Consider the following 19897-nt stretch of genomic DNA (forward strand, 5'->3'; position numbering starts at 1 on the left):
GTGCAAACGAGGAACGTTGCGCACACGAAGGTAAGGTTTTCTGTACACCTATCCAACTTGAACCTGTCATTATTGGGGCCAGGAAGATTCGTTAAAATGTGTCTATAAATTAGAAATTAAGGTTCTTAGTGCTCAGTTACAGATCTGGGGCCCGTTTCACAAAACTCTCGTAAGCCTAAGATTTCGTAACTTTTCTCGTAGCATTTGTACCTGGCATACTGTAACATAGGAGGTGCAAATGCTACGGGAAAAGTTACGAGATCTTAGGCTTACGAGAGTTTTGTGAAATGCGCCCCAGAACCTCAACATAAACGTAGTAAGGACGACATGTGTTGACATAACCTAGAATGTGTAACCAAGATTCGACAAGTGGATTCAAAAGAGCGATGGAATGTGCATGCAGCATATATCTCCCACTCCCCGTAGGCAGTCCACCTTAGAATGGATCAGTAACTCACGGCTCGAGAGGACATCGCAACCGTGATTTTGTCACCGTGACCCGACGGCGTTGAGTATTGCTCATGGTATCAATCACTGATTGTATATGATAACATGTGTTACAGATGCATAAATATCAAGCTCGTACAATTTGAAATCGTTACAAAATATCTTATAGTAAAGTGGTGTGCCCTTTCAGTCGTTTAAACAAGCTATCTTTGTTTAATTGCCCAATCAACTCCGAAAGATGCGTGTAAGGTGTCGTCGATGAGTTGGTTCAACTTCCTTGTGTTTGCTTGTTGCAAAAGTTTCGGAGGTTTTTAGGACTTGATTATGGAGATCAAAATGTGTTCTAAACTTAAAATGTGTTAGTTCCTGAACTTGATAGATATATATTGGAGCGTCTGCCCAGAAAGCGGAAGGTCAGTAGTTCACTTTCAGTTGTAATCTGATATCCGGTCAGCAGCACCCTTTATCTTCACTTTAATACTTCTAGATCAATAAATACCACGAGAGTAAAAAATACACTGTCATAGTAAGTGTCTGGCATCCGGCGTATTGGTGATGAAACGAATGATGGGATCGGAGTCAGTATATATTGTTTCATACATAGGGTGGCCAGTTAAACGTGGGATAGTACAATGAAAATGACATAACCCAAATTTGAAACTTATAATACAGGTTCAGTTGTAATCTGATACCCTGCCCCCAGGTCCTTACTTTCTACATGGATACATGGCGATGTTGCTCGTCATTTAGGGAATGAAACAAGAAGAGGCCGGCCTGACTCAGTATGTTATCAATCTGTTGTGTGTGGTTAGAATCCAGATTAGAATTTAGCCTCAGCAACTCATGCTTGTCGTAAAAAGGCGAGTAAAGGGATCAGGTAGTCAGGCTTATTGTCTTGGTTGACCAGAGAGACTCTATGTTGTTGTCATCGTATCCTGATTGCTTAGATCGATGCTTGTGCTGTTGATCACTCTTGTCTAGTTCAGACTTACTTATTTACAGGGCGACATATAGATGGAATATTGCTGTGCGGCCATAGACAACAAAACAACCAAACTAGTATGTTTTGTCTGTGTAGGTTATCTACTTTTTAAACCTGCTGTCTAATCTCTATGCAGGATAGTTTTATAAAACGGGTATTAGGCAGGCACGTCACAACGTGTCCACGAAAGCACATAGGTCTCTACATGAGTTGTCACCGACACACTGTAAACTGTCACTCTAAAATACGAACAAATCTGTATTGCAATGAGGCACATTAAAAAAATTACAATAGTACCTCTCTCAGTATTATGTACAGAAATGAATCCCAGATTTTCTTATTTGTTGGCTATGTGGTATACTACTTAAAAGAAGTTGAAGACTGTAGTGACAATGCTATAGGTAATCTGCTGTGGGTACTGAAACACATATCCCCAAATGTGTTACTGTGGATGTTCTCAACTTGTTTTGAGCTGGCCATCAATCATTACGAGACATAGGTTTCTACACCTAAAGTCTTCATAATTAAACAAAACACACAGATTTTCCTATCATAGCACAGATACACTGAAAACTTTGAAATGGTGTCACATATAAAGAGAATATAACTGGTAAAGCTGACGAGAGGGAGTGAAAACAAAGACAATGGTGTAGTCTTGTGGTTATAGTGTTCATCACATCCAAAGCCAGGTTCAGTTCAGGAGATATCGGTTGTGTGAGATCAAATGATATCTCCTAGGAGATATCGTTTGGACAGTAGATTTTGTACAATGCCCTGACAATGCTATGATGTCATGAACTTGTTGAGGTCACAATGCTATGACACTGCCGCACTGCAAATCTAATGGCACTACTGTGTTCAGGGATGTATATTTTTCATAGGGAAACTAATGAGGAATGATTTGGGATGATAAATAGAATCTCACAGATTTTCCAATCATGTGTGTCTACTGATATCACTTATATCAACACTTGTTGATAAAGGAAAAAATATCCTTGGCAAGCCTCAGATATATGTTACTTTATCAACTTGTGCTGATAAATTTGATATCATGAGACACTTGGGTGAGATTTTCTATGACTCTGTCACCAACTTCCTTCTTCTGAATACATGAGAAAGAATTGATGCCATTGATCGTGTTGATTAAGGTAAGGTAATGCACACTCAGGCAGCCAAGAACAAGAGTGAGTGAGTGTGTGAGTGAGTGAGTGAGTGTGTGAGTGAGTGAGTGAGTGAGTGAGTGAGTGAGTGAGGGAGTGAGTGAGGGAGTGAGTGAGTGAGGGAGCGAGAGTGAGAATTTTACATTGCATCAACATGTATTGCAGCCTTTTGAGTGATGAGAACAAGTTCAATAAAACTGAAAGTCTGTCTACAAGGAATGGTAAAACAGAAAGTTCAGTATCATAGTTAAGGTATACAATGAACCAGTTCTTTAATAAAACTGCTACTTCCTCTGAGTCTTTATTTCATATGACTTAAAAGTAGCCTATAGACCACAAGAGACTAAGGCTAGACCACCTTCCTTGGGATCAAAGGGACATATGGTGTGTCTGTTTCTTGCAAGATTACCAAGAGGATTGTAGCCACCATGGCCACTAGTGCTATATCCAAGACTAACAATTATTAAAAAATGAACTGCAACTGTGCAATTCAAACAATAGTCAGTGTTATATACCTCAATTAAAGTGACCTTACCTCCCACTGTTAAGTAAATAGTTGGATGAAAGGAGACAAAAAAAACAAGATATGCTGTTAATCAAAATATTTATACAATAAAATTCTTCAATGAACAGAATAACAAATGATACTGGTTCATCAACAAGGTAAACAGCTGAGAATGCTTTCAGTGTAGCACTTTTGTAGATCAGGTATGGAGATATACATACTTCTCTCTTCCAGCCTTTGATAAACTGAATCATTGAAATAAAACAAGACTAGGATAAAGTGGAACACAATCAGAGAATAGATGTTTGTCCTTAAATATCACACTCAAATATTATCTTTCAGGTTTACAGGGTATTTGATTGTGTACTAATTAGCATAATTAACAAATGGTATAAAATACTACCATTTCCAATATATATCTAGCAGCTGTTGCAACTACTTGACATATCACATATACTGAGGTAAAAAATATGGGCTCACATGACAGCACAAGTGTTCCTTTATTTTTTCCAAGGTTTCTTCACAAGTGAGTATCGCATACCTTGCGAAGAAACCTGGCAACAAATAAGGGAACAGTTGCGCTTTCATGTGATCCCTTATCTTTCTTTCACTCAGCACATTTTGATTGTAGTAATGGAGGTTCAATGCATTAGGAATTAAACAAGAAAGGGCTGCACATACAAGATCTAGTCATCAGCACTATATATCCCTATACCCCTCCCCATCCCACCCTCACAGCAAGTTACATAAGTTACAGTTATATCAAATTCCATATCTTCTTCACTGTGCCACTTTTATCTTCAGCACATGGCAAAGCATTCTAGACTCAGATTGAGTGAGTGTGTTAACATTTTATGTCACATCAGCAATATTTCAGCCATATCGTGATGACCAGATTCTAAGAATGCGGCACACATGAAAGTGTGAGGTGTGAAGAAAGCTTGGGCAGTGTGCCAGTTCTTCTATTTTTTATTTATGTAATTAACAACATCGGGTTTGTTTGTAGCTTCATGCCATTCTTAGTGACATCCTAGCGACTGAATATTTCAGTTTGGATCTGACAATCCAATGATTGATATTGTGTGCAACAATCAGTCTAAGTAAACTTAGCCTCAGTACTTTTCGTTACACTCCACTACTGAGTCTAACAAAACCTTATGGGAGGTCGTGTTAGGTAACCTTTAAGATTGACCAATAAGAACACAGCTTACCAAATTGCGAAAGTGGACATTTGCACATACCTTTGAAACTTTTTATCTCCAAAAAGATGGTACTCAAATGATTCTGAATGCTATTTCGCGTACGAATGCTTCAGGCTGTTGCACATGGTGCATGTTACAACCATGACAACCGTGAGGAAACAGTCGCTGAAAATAGTGGTTTGGGCAATATTCAAGGATGTCATCTTGTGGAAATATTAGCTAATGGTAACCGTGTCAACAGAAACCCACTGCAGGTCAAATAACTGTGTTATATGCAGATTTTTGTTTGTGGAGAGATCTGTGTCAGTGATCTGAATATTTGGTAAGTCCCTCCAATCCCTAAGTAGTAGCCGTTGTCTGATTGGTGAAATCTATTTAACTGTCTCGCTATTGATTGGATAGTCATAGGCTGCTCAAAGGTTACCTGATGCGACTTTCTACTAAGGTTTGTTAGTGGCGGAGTGTAACGAATATAACACTGAGACTAAGTCCACTTAGACTGGTGCAACAATACAGTCCATTTCCACAATCAACCAAATTACCAAGCCTTAGTCCCAGACTCTAATATTATGGACATCCATAATCATAATATCAATGTTTAATGAACACCGGTACCTTCCATCAATGACAATGCATGTCTGTCTCTCACTCACACACAATCACTCACACGAACCCACTTACATTTCTGCTAGGGTATTCTTACTCCAATAAAACTACACAAAGGTTGGTTTTGAGGTGTCTTTTGGCTTAAAACTTTAACTTATCTTGTTGAAGATCAAGTGACAATATGATGCACCTAATCATGTATCTTTGTACATGTTGCATGCAACATGCAAACATTATGACGATTAAGTATCTCAATAGATATTCTTCAGCACGTTCAGTGAATCAATATGTGATACAGAAATATCATGACAAATGGACTAAGACTGTACCCATCATACACAAGATATAAACCAAGAAAACAAAAGCAAAGGATGAATGTGTAAAATTGTGAACATAATGGAATACAGTACACTTGTACTTGAACATGGAAATGACATTAATGTTATGGGTAACACTGCATAATTGATTATCCTCACATACACAAAACACACAACATACAAATATTTCTGCAAACAGGTCAATATCATCACAACTTATGGTCACTCATTTGTCAAACATAATAATTTCACAATCATTAAGTGTATTATGAATTAATAAATTATATGAAAGAGCCAGCTGTAGCAGACCATCTTCTAGATTATACTAGATTTTGCATAAATGGATGGAATTGAGAAAGTTCAAACAGTTAGTGGTGGTCCCCGATAATCCAGTGTGTCACACCAGTATTCATGTGGTTGAGGAATCTGCATAAACCATCTGATGGTTGGTCTGCTGTTCTCTTTAGATGCACTTTCAACATTTCTACTTCCCAAAATGCCGGACATTGGAAGCTCCTTGTAATAATGGCAGTCTCGACTCTCACTGTTGTTGTATGGAGGAGCCAAAATGTCCAGGAAAGCAGCTACCCCACCTGCAGACTGTATCTCATGAATATTCCCATCACTTGGTGATAGAAAGCAGCAATCATCATTCGCTGTAATTACTTGATCTTGGCGTAAACTGACAGATCTGACCAGAGGTTTCTGCCATAAATGTAATTTCTCTTCCACGTCTTCTGGAATGGTTTGATCAGAAACAAGACTATAACTTTTCAAATGAACCGAACCATGAATCACTTTACAGAATCCATACATGTTAGGGTGATCATGCATGGGTAATTTGCCTCCAGATTTCACAACAAATATTCCCATGGTAAAAATGTCATCCTCCCAAATGTGGACGTACGTGACAGGGGCGTCACGTTCAGAAGTTCTGTCTTTCACTGTTTTCGGGTCAAAGTTAACATCTTTAGCTGAGATTGAATTCAAAGCCAATTTCAGGTTATTTATCTGTTCTCTAAATACCTTGTCTTGTTGCTTACGGGAAAAACACTGGTAGGCTATCCGTGCTAACTTTTGTATGGGCGCAGCCATTTTTTTGTCCTTGTACTAATGACAACGTTAAACCGAAACGAAGTTTAGAGAAAAAACAAAACAATTACTCGGAATATTTTATCAGTAGGTCAGAAGAAGTTACATTATGTTAAGTGGAATACGGACACGTTATTATTTTATGGAAGGTGTTTGGTTTTGATGTTTCAATAGTTAGATATATTTAATAAGCAATTTATTTCCGTATTTTCTTTGAGCATTGACTTTTGTATAATTCTAATCTCCAACCCTCATCAAAGGTGTCTTGTTGATTATTCATGATGTTCTGCTGTTGTTATTGTACATCTATAGTATCTGAAATAATGATGTTTTTTAAAACCATTTCAGTATTGTAAATATGACATTTAGCCACACATTTCTTCAAAAGCACAAAGACCCACCGACAAGATATTGTTTAAAGGGTACAAGGAAGTACATCGAAATGGGTGGATTATGACAACAAACACCTGGCAAACGACGATAATGGAAGAATGAAATAAAATATGAGCTGGTATGCAGCTGGTAAACTTCGTTATTCAATCAGACTTACAACTCATTGATACTAGTAATCAACACAATAGCGCAGGTGTTAAAAACACTCACACAAAATTAACGTCAAAATTTCCTGCTGAAAACGGATATGGATTAATTTAATGTTGGCAGTTACATTGAAGTCTCCACTCTACAGTAAGTTGTATATGTCGTTATTCGTGATGCTGATTTTCCGTATTATTTCAACAGGAACCCGTTCAGCCGTTTGTCGGCGCCAAAAAAGACTGTGATATCAAGAACTGTAAGTGTTTTCTTGCTTTAAAAGCTTTGCCTTTTTCCTATGATCCGACAGCTATTAACATTGGGAACGTTTCCAATACAGAAGGGTTACACTCTTTCAAAAAAGTTTCATATCATCAATATTCAGCCATACCTTCAGAGTTCCACTGCATTCATAAAAAATGAGCATTTCTAACTCAGTTATTTCATTGGAGTGAGTGAGTGAGTGAGTTTAGTTTTACGTCGCACTTAGCAATGTTCCAGCTATATGGCGACGGTCAGTAAATAATCGAGTCTGTGCGAAACAATCCAGTGATCATGATTACACGATGCCACTTAGAAAGTGGTCAAATGCAACATATGTCATATTTGGGATTTCACTTTCTTAGTAAAGTACAAATTCTAGTACTTTTTTCGGTTGAGTCCCATCCGGGATTCGAACCCGCACCCTCAGAGTCAGGCACCTAATCGCCAGCACACAAAGTCAGCCGCCTAGCCCGCTCAGCCACCGCGACTTCCACCAAATGAAAGTCGGACAACTGGTAGTCTAGGCTGCGTACTTTGTGTACCCCTCTGATGAGTGTAAATTGGCACGGCTCCCACGGCCGAAAGCTATGATTACACGATGCCATTTAGAAAGTGGTCAAATACAACATATGTCATATTTGGGATTTCACTTTCTTAGTAAAGTACAAATTCTAGTACTTTTTTCGGTTGAGTCCCATCCGGGATTACTAAGAAAGTGAAATTCCAAATATGACATATGTTGCATTTGACCACTTTCTAAATGGCATCATGTAATCATAGCTTTCGGCCGTGGGAGCCGTGCCAATTTACACTCATCAGAGGGGTACACAAAGTACGCAGCCAAGACTACCAGTTGTCCGACTTTCATTTTGTGGAAGTCGCGGTGGCTGAGCGGGCTAGGCGGCTGACTTTGTGTGCTGGCGATTAGGTGCCTGACTCTGAGGGTGCGGGTTCGAATCCCGGATGGGACTCAACCGAAAAAAGTACTAGAATTTGTACTTTACTAAGAAAGTGAAATCCCAAATATGACATATGTTGAATCCAGTGATCAACAACATGAGCACTGATCTGTGGAATTGGGAACCGATGACATGTGTCAACAAAGTCAGCCAGCCTGACCACCCGATCCCATTAGTTGTACGAAAAGTATAGTCGCCTTTCATGGCAAGCATGGGTTGCTGAAGGCCTATTCTACCCCCTGACCTTCATGGGTCCAGGAATGTTACCATTGTCAAGAAGGAATGTTATCAATCTCAAGCAGGAATGTTACCACTGTCATGTGGGAATGCTAGCCATAGAAATGTCATTTTTGTACTTTCCAACTTCTGAAATACCACTCAACGAAGTTACTGATCCACTTCCATTCCATTTATGATTCATAAGTTTATGAGCCCCAGTCTGTGAAGATCCGGGCTAGAAGTGATATTCAGTAACCCATACCTGTCGTAAGAGGCGATTAACAGGATTGCATTGTCAGGCTTGGTGACTTAGTTTGTGCAAGTTGTTGTACCCCAATAGTGTAGAGCAATGTTCATGTTCTTGATCACTGGATTGTCTGGATGACTGGATTATTTACAGATTGTGGCCATATAGCTGGAATATTTCTGAGTGTGCCAGAAAACTAACTCACTCACATTGTGACACCTATATGATTATTGTAGGGTTTGTCCCCACATCTGCTTTGTAAAAACTGGAACACTAAAGTTTAACTTGTAGAACTCAATTACTCATTATCCTCTCCCTGAACCAGGGTGCCTATTTTTCCTATGATCCGACAGCTATTAACATTGGGAACGTTTCCAATACAGAAGGATTACACTCTTTCAAAAAAGTTTCATATCATCAATATTCAGCCATACCTTCAGAGTTCCACTGCATTCATAATAAATGAGCATTTCTAACTCAGTTATTTCATTGGAGTGAGTGAGTGAGTGAGTGAGTGAGTGAGTGAGTGAGTGAGTGAGTGAGTTTAGTTTTATGTCGCAGCAATGTTCCAGCTGTATGGTGACGGTCTGTAAATAATCGAGTCTGTGCCAGACAATCCAGTGATCAACAAAATGGGCATCGATCTGCGCAATTGGGAACCAATGACATGTGTCAACCAAGTCAGCTAGTCTGACCACCCGATCCCATTAGTCGCCTCTTACGACAAGCATAGTCACCTTTTATGGCAAGCATGGGTTGCTGAAGGCCTATTCTACCCCAGGACCTTCACGGGTCTATTTCATTGGATCATACTGTGTCTTCCTTGTTGAAAGAACACAAACGGGAAACCACATTCTGGAGTACATTTCAACCTGTGAAGGTCTGGGTTAGACTTTGCCTTCAGCAACCCATGCTTGACATAAAAGGCGACTGTGGGATAGGATGGTCAGGCTGGCTGACTTGGTTGACGTCATTGGTTCCCAACTGAGCAGATCGATGCTCATGTTGTTGATCACTCAATTGTCTGGTCCAGACGCGATTATTATTATTTATTATTATTATGACTGCCACCATATAGCTTGAATATTGCTGATTCCTGCATAAACTAAACTCACTCACTGGAGTACAATTCACGTATTGTGTGTTTACACATGCTGATATGGCTTAAGGAAGCACAATGTATTATTAACTGTTATGTTTGGATATGTAATGATATATCAGGGCATGAAACTCCCAAACCTTTCAGCTGGCAGGTTTGATGTGAAACTTGGGATTGAGTGGTCAGGATCACTAATTTGGTTGATACATATCATCATATGCCGATTGTGTAGGTTACAGGATTGTCTAGTCCTCATTGATTGTTTACAAACTGCCGTCAGATAGCTGGAATATTGCTGAGTTAAACAACAGCTAAAAACAAAAGAGAAGTTCTCCCTTGTTCCTCGTTCTTGGTATCCTTGTTAAATAATCATATACACAGGACAAAATTTGTTGGTGATATTGGTATTTTCATGACTGATATTCTATCAATGTGTCACTGACTAAATACGTTATTACTCATAAATTCAAAATTATCCCTAACTATTTTTGTCCCGTATAATTACAAGCAAAACACTGACAACTGCTCACCCACATGGTGAATATGTCTAGTACAATGTGGTCAATACATAACGCTGTTTATTTACTTTCAGAGAAGACATATATATTTTGCATAACATATTCTAACCTTTTCCAAGTATTCATGACTGGTATCAAACGATTGTTCACAGTTTTGTCATAAAGAGCTAAAATGAGTTTAAGTCTCTGTTGTATCATTGCTGAGTTTAATTACCTGAACCTAATGACCTGTTATAAATTCAGTGACCAGATACACCTACACACCATGAGGAAGTCATCACACATAATCTCCTTTCACTGTGTCAACAGAAAATATCCTTATGTATGCAATGGTCTAATCATCAACATGCCCTGACTCTGTACTTATATGTAAAGCAAGACGATGTTTAGGAAGAGACATGCATGTACCATCAATCATCCAGTGAGTCAATACTGTTATGTCTGAATGTATTTGATATTCACCACTGTTTATCCTTAGCTGCATTCACAATCAAGTGATGTCATAATTATTTCCATTCATTTGTTTTCAGGCTGAAAGGGAATTTGAAAAAGAAGTCAAGAAATTAGAGGAGTAAGTATGGTATTTTTGATATTTTGTTTCTGGTCATGCATCTATGGTTAGACTTTTTAGGGTGTATGCCAGGTGTTTCTTATTGTCAAAATAAGATTCTTCTTAAATATGCTCCTCTGTTCATTCTGTAGATTTAGGATATGCCAATGAAAGCAAATGTAATCATCTGCTTCTTGGGTGAAGAAACATCATCCAAACACCCAAAACTGCAATCATCATTTACAAATATGTTGATATGCATTTCATGTACATGATTGTGGTCATTGTCCATGGAAATTTACACATTGTAATAAGAGCCTAAAAAGTATTGGATAATCATGTTAATTATGTGATTTAATATTTCAGTCACTGTTATATATTTTGTAGACTATAATTGCATGTTATTCAATGTCTTTTATTTAAAAGAACCAGTAGTTTACTAAAGGGTCAGTGGTTGGGTGGAAACTGATCGATTTTCAGTTGAAAAACTACACCTCTCTTTTTCATCTGATTTGAAACTGTATTTACTTGATGAAAATGAATGATTCTTGTATCATATGTGTATAACCAATAACAGCATGAGGTGTGTATGAACATAGACATGTTGAGTATTTGTTTTATATTTCGTGAAGAGACGTATCTTGCACTGGTGAGTTTCTGTCCCCAGATTAGATGAGGTCACAAGAAAGCTGTACAAGGATGCTAAACGCTTGGTTGAGGCTAATAATGGTAAGTTCATTTTTTATCAAGTTTACAATGCACATGTCCTTGTATTATGGTGTACATATTTTTCCTCTATGACCAGCATGATTTGATTAGGTCAGTCAAAATAATGATTTATCCTTGTGCATTTGCTTTTGTTTGAGCTCCACTGTTGCTACAATTGTTTTCTCACTTCTTCACTTATACAAATGTCTGGGACATTTTGCTTAAATGTTTGCTATTTTCCAGCTGTTACAAAAAGTGAGCGCAAGCTGACCCAGGACCTTCTCACCTCTGCTCTCTGCCAAGGGGAGGATACTCTACATCGCAATGTGGAGGAGTGGGATCATGCTGTTGTAAAGCTCGACCTTCATGCTCAGGAATTGGTGAGCTATCTGATGATCTGGGTAAAATGGCTGGAACTTCATTTCAAGAACAAAACAACTGTATTTATCATTTGGATTTTAAGTGAATCACATGTTTGAATTCAACAAACATATTAGGTCAAGCTTGTTGACATAGTTAGGGACCGTTGATAATTTCTGGCTTGGGTGTGTGTGATGATTTTAAGTGGGAGTCACCCATTTTGTTCTGGGGAGGTAGTTTGTGATTATCAATTTTGTACTTTGGGGGATGTCATTGATATTGTGCATGGCATGCAGTTGAGAGGCAGGAACAGAGGTGGGGTCAGTTACATACTTAATAAATTTTAGGGTGTGTGTGCTTTGAGTTAGTATGGTCTAACCCTTGTTTGCCTTAAGAGGCATCTACGAACACTGGGTTGTCAGGCTAGCTGACTTGGATCATGCTTTTCACATTTATATTGCATGGATCAAACCTCATGTTGTGAGTCACTGGGATGTTTGATTCAGACTTGATTGTTAGCAGCAGACATCATACAGCTACAGTCTAAGTAAACTCAGTCACAGTACTTTTCATTATACTCCACTACTGAGTCTAACAAAACCTTATGTGAGGTCGTGTCAGGTAACCTTTGAGATTGACCACTCGGAACACAGCTTACCAAACCTGAAAGTGGATATTCACACATACCTTTTGAACTTTTACCTCGGAAAGGTTTGTACCCGAATGATTCCAAATGCTATTTTCCACACAGTCGCTACAAGGAGCACACTACAGTACTGTCAACAGTGAGTAAAGAGTCGCTGAAAGTAGGGTTTTTGTCAATATTCAAGGATGTCAGCCTGCTTGTCAGTTACCTAATGGCAGCTATGGCATAAAAAGGCCCTAAGCATATATACTGCAGGTCAAATACCTCTAATAATCTGTTTTATGCAAATTTTGTTTATTGAGGGATCAGTGTCAGTGACTAGCAAATTTTTAGGTGCTTTTCAAACCCTAAACCAGTAGCCATTGTCTGATTGGTTAAATCCAATTACCCTTCTCGCATTTGATTGGACGGTCATAGGTAGCTCAAAGGTTACCTGACGTGACTTCCTACTAGGTTTGTTAGACTCAGTAGTGGAGTGTAACAAAAAGTACTGAGACTAAGTTTTACTTAGACTGCATATAGCTAACGAATTACTGAGTGTGATTTTACATAACAAACAAACAAACATACAATGTAGAGAAGAAGTAACTTGTGTATGTGTACTAAATATTTATTTTCCAGAATGCTGTTATACAGAAGACATTGACAGACCCCATGAAAAAGTGAGTACATATGTCTTGTGTACTGGATTTCTTGACATTGTTTAGAGACTTTGAAACAAAAAAGAATAAAGGTCAATATTGTTGAATACTGGTTTTGGTAAAGTTGTGTCCCTAGTGATTAATCGAAATGAGTGTATGTGTTGATATATTTATAGATTTTGGATGATAGATTGGTTTCATTTGTCTTTTCCATTTAATGTAACCTGTTTCTAGTTGAGGGTGTGTTTACAGATACAACAGTATTTTCCCAAATGTTCAAGCAGCTGTCAAGAAGAGAGAACAAAGCTTACAGGCAAGTTAATAAGGCGAATATTCAAATTTCCCTATATTCAGTGTAAATCCCATTTCTGGTGTCCCCCGCCACCATATTGCTGGAATAGAGAACAAAGCTTACAGGCAAGTTAATAAGCCGAATATTCAGATTTCTCTTTATTCAGTGTAAATCCCATTTCTGGTGTCCCTCACCACCACATTACTGGAATATTCTTAAGAATGGGGTAAAACTGATCTAGCATGCCTGTTGCAACTGCACAAGATACACATCACGGCATTTCTATGACAATATTGATTAAGAGTTGCTCCCATTTCCAAATAATGGCTGACAAGAAGGTTGACAGATGTAATCTTAAACCAACCTTGAAGTCATTGCCGTCACAGTTTTGTGTCATACAATAGTTATCGACTTCCATTTCGCTTGATGGCCTTAGTGATTAACACTTGTCCAAGGTCAATGAATCTTTTGATCAACCTCCGGTGAAGTCAGTCATTATATATTATTATTAGAGTCTCTATAGACTTATGGCTGACTCACAGAAAAACAAGTCAAAACATTGATTACAGAACAGTCTCATTTCCTGTTTGCTGGGTTCTGTCCTATTGCGCAAAAGAGTGCGATAACCAGTCCAGAATTTTCAGACATTTTTAAAGTGGTGAGACTTTTTACTTATTGAAAGAATATATCTGGCGACAGTTGGGTAGCCTCGTTGTTTAAGAATTCACACCCAAGAGCCAGGTTTGATTCCCCACATGATGTACACAATGTGTGACCCCCATTTGTGATGTCCTTTGCTGGGATATTGCTGAAAGTGGTTTTGAACCAAGTTCACTCACTCACTTAAATCTGAAAGAATCGGAGCAGAACCAAGATATGGTAGACTTTTCCTTATCCTGACTTGTGGTGGCGTGTGGCCTTGTGTGTAGTGCTCAGGTCACTAATCAGTTGAAGTTAAGCACCACTGAGCTCGGACAGTCCTTGGATGGGTGGCCGTGTTTGGCAGTTTGACTCCTGAGAGTTTTTAGGACATCGATCCTGCCCAACAACAAAGCACATGTGACACATGTGGTCTCACCTTAGGCAAGTGAGTTTGTTCAAAATTGCCTCTGTTCACTCAACAGAAAATGGGTACCCGGTGAGATTAAGGCATGTGACTATAACCCTCTAGCGTTTAACAGGCAGCTTGGGTTATCCAGGGTAATAATGATGATCAGTGTGTTACGAGTAGTGCTTTGAGCATGCTTGCATGGAGACTAGCGCATTATAAAACGTCACATTATTATTATTACTTAAACCTGAAAGAATCTGACCAGAACCAAGATATAGTAGTTTGAAATCTTCAGGATTATATGAAACTAATGTACACTTTACTTGTTCGTGTTAAATGATGTGATTGTGACAAATTGAGGTCTGCAGTGTAAAGAAGTGAGGATCAGTTAAAGTAAGAATGGAAAATATGTTCCATTGTTCATATTCACTAGTTCAGAATTTATTGTAGTGTGAGCTGACTTGGTGTTTGAAATATTGAGTCCATGTTCTGTGCAGGAGTTCCGGAAGTGCCAGGCCAAGGTGGACAAGTACCAGGAACGGGACCGTACCGGTCAGAACGTGGTCAAACTGGACCAGGTGGGTTGCTGTTATTGCTTACTGATTGATTCCATTAGGATCCCAGTCTAAGTAACCTTATCCTCAGTACTTTTCGTTACACTCCACCACTGTTATTTGACCTACAGTATATACGCTTTTGGGTTTCTGTTGACATGGATACCACTAGCTAATATTTCCACAAGATAACATCCTTGAATATTGCCATGGAGAATATCGCCATTGTTTGTGGAGAGATCTGTGTCAGTGACCTGAGTATTTTGAAAGTGCCTCTGATCCCTAAGTAGTAGCCTTTGTCTGATTGGTTAAATCTATTTAACCGACTCGTGTTTGATTTGATGGCCATCGGTCGCTCAAAGGTTACCTGACACAACCTTCTACTAGGTTTTGTTAGACTCAGTGGCAGAGTGTAACAAACTACACTAAAACTAAGTTTACTTAGACTATTAGGATCCAGGAATATTAGGGATCATTCAGTAACTGTAGGATGTATCAGAGGGATCTCAGAGGACACCTAGAAATATGTCAGGTGGTAAAGGGTTTTTCACAATATGATACACACATTTCTGGATGATTAGCAAGAAAAGGGACATTTGCAGATAATTTAAGACAAAGTGTTTTTGCTTTTTGTCTTTTCATGGGGGGGGGGCATGAAAAAATTGTACAAGGATTATTTTTTGGAGAGGTATCAGGGAGAAATTCACAAAGATTCTTTTGTGGGCGTCAACAGTTCTGACCATCCCACATCCAGCTGAACTCACCCTCCAATGTCCAATGGATGTTGTTTATCAGAAAAGTATGTTATGTGGCCATTTGTGCTGACCCAAGAAACAAACATGCTGTGTTAACACTTCAGATGAATATACTTCTAAATGTTGTAATAAAAATCAATCCTTGTTACCATGGTTTCAGAGTAAAAAATCTCTAGCACTGGCTAAGGAAGATTTCCAGGTGCAGAACTCGGCCCTTGTGGAAGACATGCCTAAACTGTATGAGAGTAGGATTGACTACTTCCATCCCTCTCTGGAAGCACTCATTCGATCACAGGTTGTGTAACATATCATTAAGTCTGAGTCATGTCTGTGTTGTGTTCTGTGTTGTGTCAGCGTTCTGTTTGTATCATGTCTATATGTTACATGTGTGATGTCTACTTCATAGATGTGTTATATGCGTTATAGCTGTGTACTGTTTGTGTTCTATGTGTGCGATGTCCATGTTTTTTTGTGTTGTGTTTTTGTCATGCCTGTTATAGCTCTGTCATGTATGTGTCATATGTGTTATCTTTGGTATATGAGCCGTGTCATGCCTGTGTTCTGTCTGTCATGTGAGTGGGAAAGGTGTGTGATATCTATATCATGTTCATGTCATATCGGAGTGTTGGGGTAGCCTAATTGCTAAATGTCCGCTCGTCACACTGAAGACTTGGGTTTATTTCCCAAATGAGTTCAATGTGTGAAGCCCACCATCATATCCGCCTACTTACCAAAGAACATCCGAATTCATTACAATGATTCATTTTTATACAGAATGAGAGTTGACAGTATTTAAAGATATATCAGAATAGTTTTATTTGAGAGTTGACAGTATTTATAGATATATCAGAATAGTTTTATTAATTGTATTTTAATTATGCTAAGTTTTATATCTGAAGATTTCTAAACCAAATTACTGTGTTAATAATTACATTTTTTGTGAATTTATTTGTTGTGTTTCAGGTAACCCATAACACGGAGGCCTACAAGGTGTACAGTGAACTCTCCTCAACACTCTGTGGTCTTAAAAACTACACAGACGACGAGTATAAATCTAGGATGCAACAGACTCTATCTGAAATAAAAGCCTTATCAATCACGGTGGATGACTGACCCAATGGTGGCCGCTAGCATCAGGACATCATCTGTGCCGTAGGTATCTGTGGCTTTGTGGGAGACTGTTTGATCGTCTATTCTGAAACAGAGTTTAGGAACAAGGAACAAGGAACATATGACTTGGATGACCGTAGATGTGTACCAGCTTTAATGTTACCTGTTTTGACATTTTTTAGGATTTCTATTCTATATCATATTTAGCTGTCTTTACCTAATATGTTATTTTGGAAAGATAGATTAGTGCTATGTGGTATATCATGTTTAACAATGAGAAATGTTTGTGTGTTTGACTCTCTCCATGTAAACAGTGATAAGCCCAGACCAATTTTATTTTGTTTTACAGATTTTTGTCCTCAGAAAACCTAAAGGCAAGGTTAAAGAAAATACCAACCACAAAAAAACCATTAGGACTTTACTTTTTGCGTGGGAAAAATTCATTTTTATTTTCTTTCTTACTCTTGAAAAAATATGATCCGTGTATCCGTGAAACAGAAAAATAGAATTGGTCTGGCCTAAGGGGGAAATAATCCCACATGAAAGTGAGCATCTGACAACAGATGATCTGTAGGTAACATGACAAAAAATTAAGATTTGTGAAAGAAGAAATTCTGTAACCTGTATGTCCAGACATACCAGAGATTATGATTATGAAACTTTAAAAATACTCATGTGTTAAATTTCAAGTTCTTTGAGTTCAGTACATCGCTGGTTGCATTCTCAAATGGGATGTTTTTATGAACTGTCCTCTGTTGTAGAAGACATGGCCCATCTTGGTCCAAGTATATGACCTTATGGATAAGAATTTCTTGTTTGTTGCTGTGTGAGTTGTGTGTTCTTTTGCTCCATGCACTAAACAAGACATTGTTATCCATGTGCTTCAGTTTCCATTTACCAACTTCTATCATGCTTATAAAACAGTTTGCCCCAAATATATGTAACATTTTATCCATTAACAGAGGACTAAACTTAAAATATATGATCTTGATATTTGGTACCACCCCATCACCCTTATTTCACTCTCTATATCCCTTCCTCTCTCTATGATGATTGGCTAGTTCCCAAGTTGAGAAAAGTATATTTTGAAACAGCTGATGAAGAGCAAATTATGAAATCCTAAATGGCAGTAATGCTATTACAGACTGTGTTATGTATTGATCAGTAGCACTTACACATATGTATACTGTGAATTAAAAAATGTTGAAAATCGTACAGAAGCATGTTTTTGATATGAAATCTGCATTGTACTTCTAAGACGGCCAGACACTGGCAGCATATTGTCACATCCATGTACCATTTTCTCATTTGAATACATTTACATTTAACCTTTAGTTGTTGAATTCTGTAAAGTGCAGTGTTGTAGCCCAGTGTTGGCTCATTATGCTGAGAGGCGGTGGAGTTGACCGGTTTTTTTTCTTGTCATTCCGATGACCCAGGTTCGATGGGATGTATGGCAGTTAAAACTGTCAGAACTTCAAAAATCAAGGCTGGTAAAGTACTTAAATACAGCTTTCATACAACTTCTCAGTGTGTGTGCAACTTCAGCTTTTCTATCTGCTGTCACTGAATATGTGTATGAAACTTTTGGATGAGTACAGATACTACAATGCTGCCAGCTGTAGCAGACACCTTCCATCCAGATGAAGTCAGCGTCAGAAATGCTGGTCATCTCAGACATGTGACCGGGTGTAAAAAGCTTGGAGTCAACTTTGTGTGCAGACTCTGTTGTCACAACCCCAAGTGTGCAATACACAACCCTAAGCACTTAAAAGAACCCACAAATCTGTTGGTAGATGACCAGATGGTGGCCACACAAATACATGCAAACACAAAGTTGCAGGTAAAGCAACGTGCAGTAAAACATGGACAAAGTACTGTGACTATGTGTCCCAGTCCACCCTGTTGTGAAGGGGTACCTCATAAGGATGGGATAGCCACATTAACTCAGTGCGCATAGTTGGCTAATTGTATGATCCCCAGTTAGTTGAGATTGCAAATATGATGGGCTGTAGTGATCCAATGATTGGGGAAAAACAAAGCGCCTTTTGAGCAGTTGAACTGCCGAATATTGGCGCTATAGAAATGTCTAGTATAAATGTGAAGTCATATCCTATATATATCCTATTTGTGTAGATTCAGTGCTGATTATGTCAATCACTAGATTGTCTGTTCGAGTTTCCAGCTTTCTTATACATGGAATATTTCTGAGTGATGCATTTAACAAAAACTCAGAATGTATTGAAGCATTGCGCCCCTCCCCCCTCCACCCCGGGAAGACAAGCATTGATACTATGGATCTATTTACCATTTGCTTCTTCGTGTGATGAGTAAGGGGACGCTGCAGCTTGTGCATGAATGGGTTCTAAGGGAGACAAATCCTGGATACTCTGGAACTTTTGTATTCAAGGTTGTGCAGTCCAACATGATGGTTGGTGCTTAGCACCAAACTCAGCAATACTATAGTTATATGTTGGCGATCTGTAAATAACTGAGTCTGAACAGACAATCCAGTGATCAATATCATGAGCAATTGGAATACAATGACGAGTCAACAAGTCAGCGAGCCTGACCCTCCGATCCTGTTAGTCACTTTTTCACGGCGAGCATGGGTTACTTAACACAAATTCTAACCAGTATCATCCAGTATGAGCCACCCCTGACCTACATGTTCTATCCGATGACATCTGATTTGAAGACACACCTATTGTATCCACATTACTAACTTCTGGTCTAACAACAGAAAATTAGACAACAATATTTTCTTCTAAAAACATGATTGTGATTTATTACATTTTGATTTGTTTGTTACAAAAGTATATTTCTGATGAAATGATTCACTAACAAAGAAATAACCACTCAAAGTACAAAATACCCCTTAACTATGGGTTTCAAGAAAACACAAGACTGAGGCAACATCATTAACCTAATAAAACTCAGTGTCCTGCTGACAAAACAAAATGGTGATTTTTCAGAGTGCCGCATCAGCAGTCTTGCAGCCATTTGAAACAAGCAAAACAAAGGCAACTAACTTTCTGCATACCTTGCACATTTTTCATGCACGTACATACAACTCTGG

At 38.5% G+C, this 19897-nt stretch overlaps 2 protein-coding genes across 2 annotated transcripts; one reads left to right on the top strand and one right to left on the bottom strand.

Moving 5' to 3' along the window:
• Positions 1-3182: 3182 nt before the first annotated feature.
• LOC137265432 (2-aminoethanethiol dioxygenase-like) lies at positions 3183-6323 on the bottom strand. The gene has a single exon (XM_067800830.1). It carries the CDS (start codon positions 6312-6314, stop codon positions 5580-5582), a length of 735 nt encoding a protein of 244 aa, XP_067656931.1. The 5' UTR covers positions 6315-6323; the 3' UTR covers positions 3183-5579.
• A 390-nt stretch (positions 6324-6713) lies between these two features.
• Positions 6714-18033, top strand: LOC137265155 (bridging integrator 3-like). Its single transcript, XM_067800480.1, has 10 exons — positions 6714-6822; positions 7053-7104; positions 10682-10722; positions 11369-11430; positions 11653-11789; positions 13037-13077; positions 13309-13369; positions 14897-14977; positions 15869-16003; positions 16672-18033. Exons 1-10 carry the CDS (start codon positions 6815-6817, stop codon positions 16819-16821), a joined length of 768 nt encoding a protein of 255 aa, XP_067656581.1. The 5' UTR covers positions 6714-6814; the 3' UTR covers positions 16822-18033.
• Positions 18034-19897: the final 1864 nt, after the last annotated feature.

The sequence above is a fragment of the Haliotis asinina genome, chromosome 15, assembly GCF_037392515.1.
Source record: "Haliotis asinina isolate JCU_RB_2024 chromosome 15, JCU_Hal_asi_v2, whole genome shotgun sequence".
NCBI classification, from domain to species: Eukaryota; Metazoa; Mollusca; class Gastropoda; order Lepetellida; family Haliotidae; genus Haliotis; species Haliotis asinina.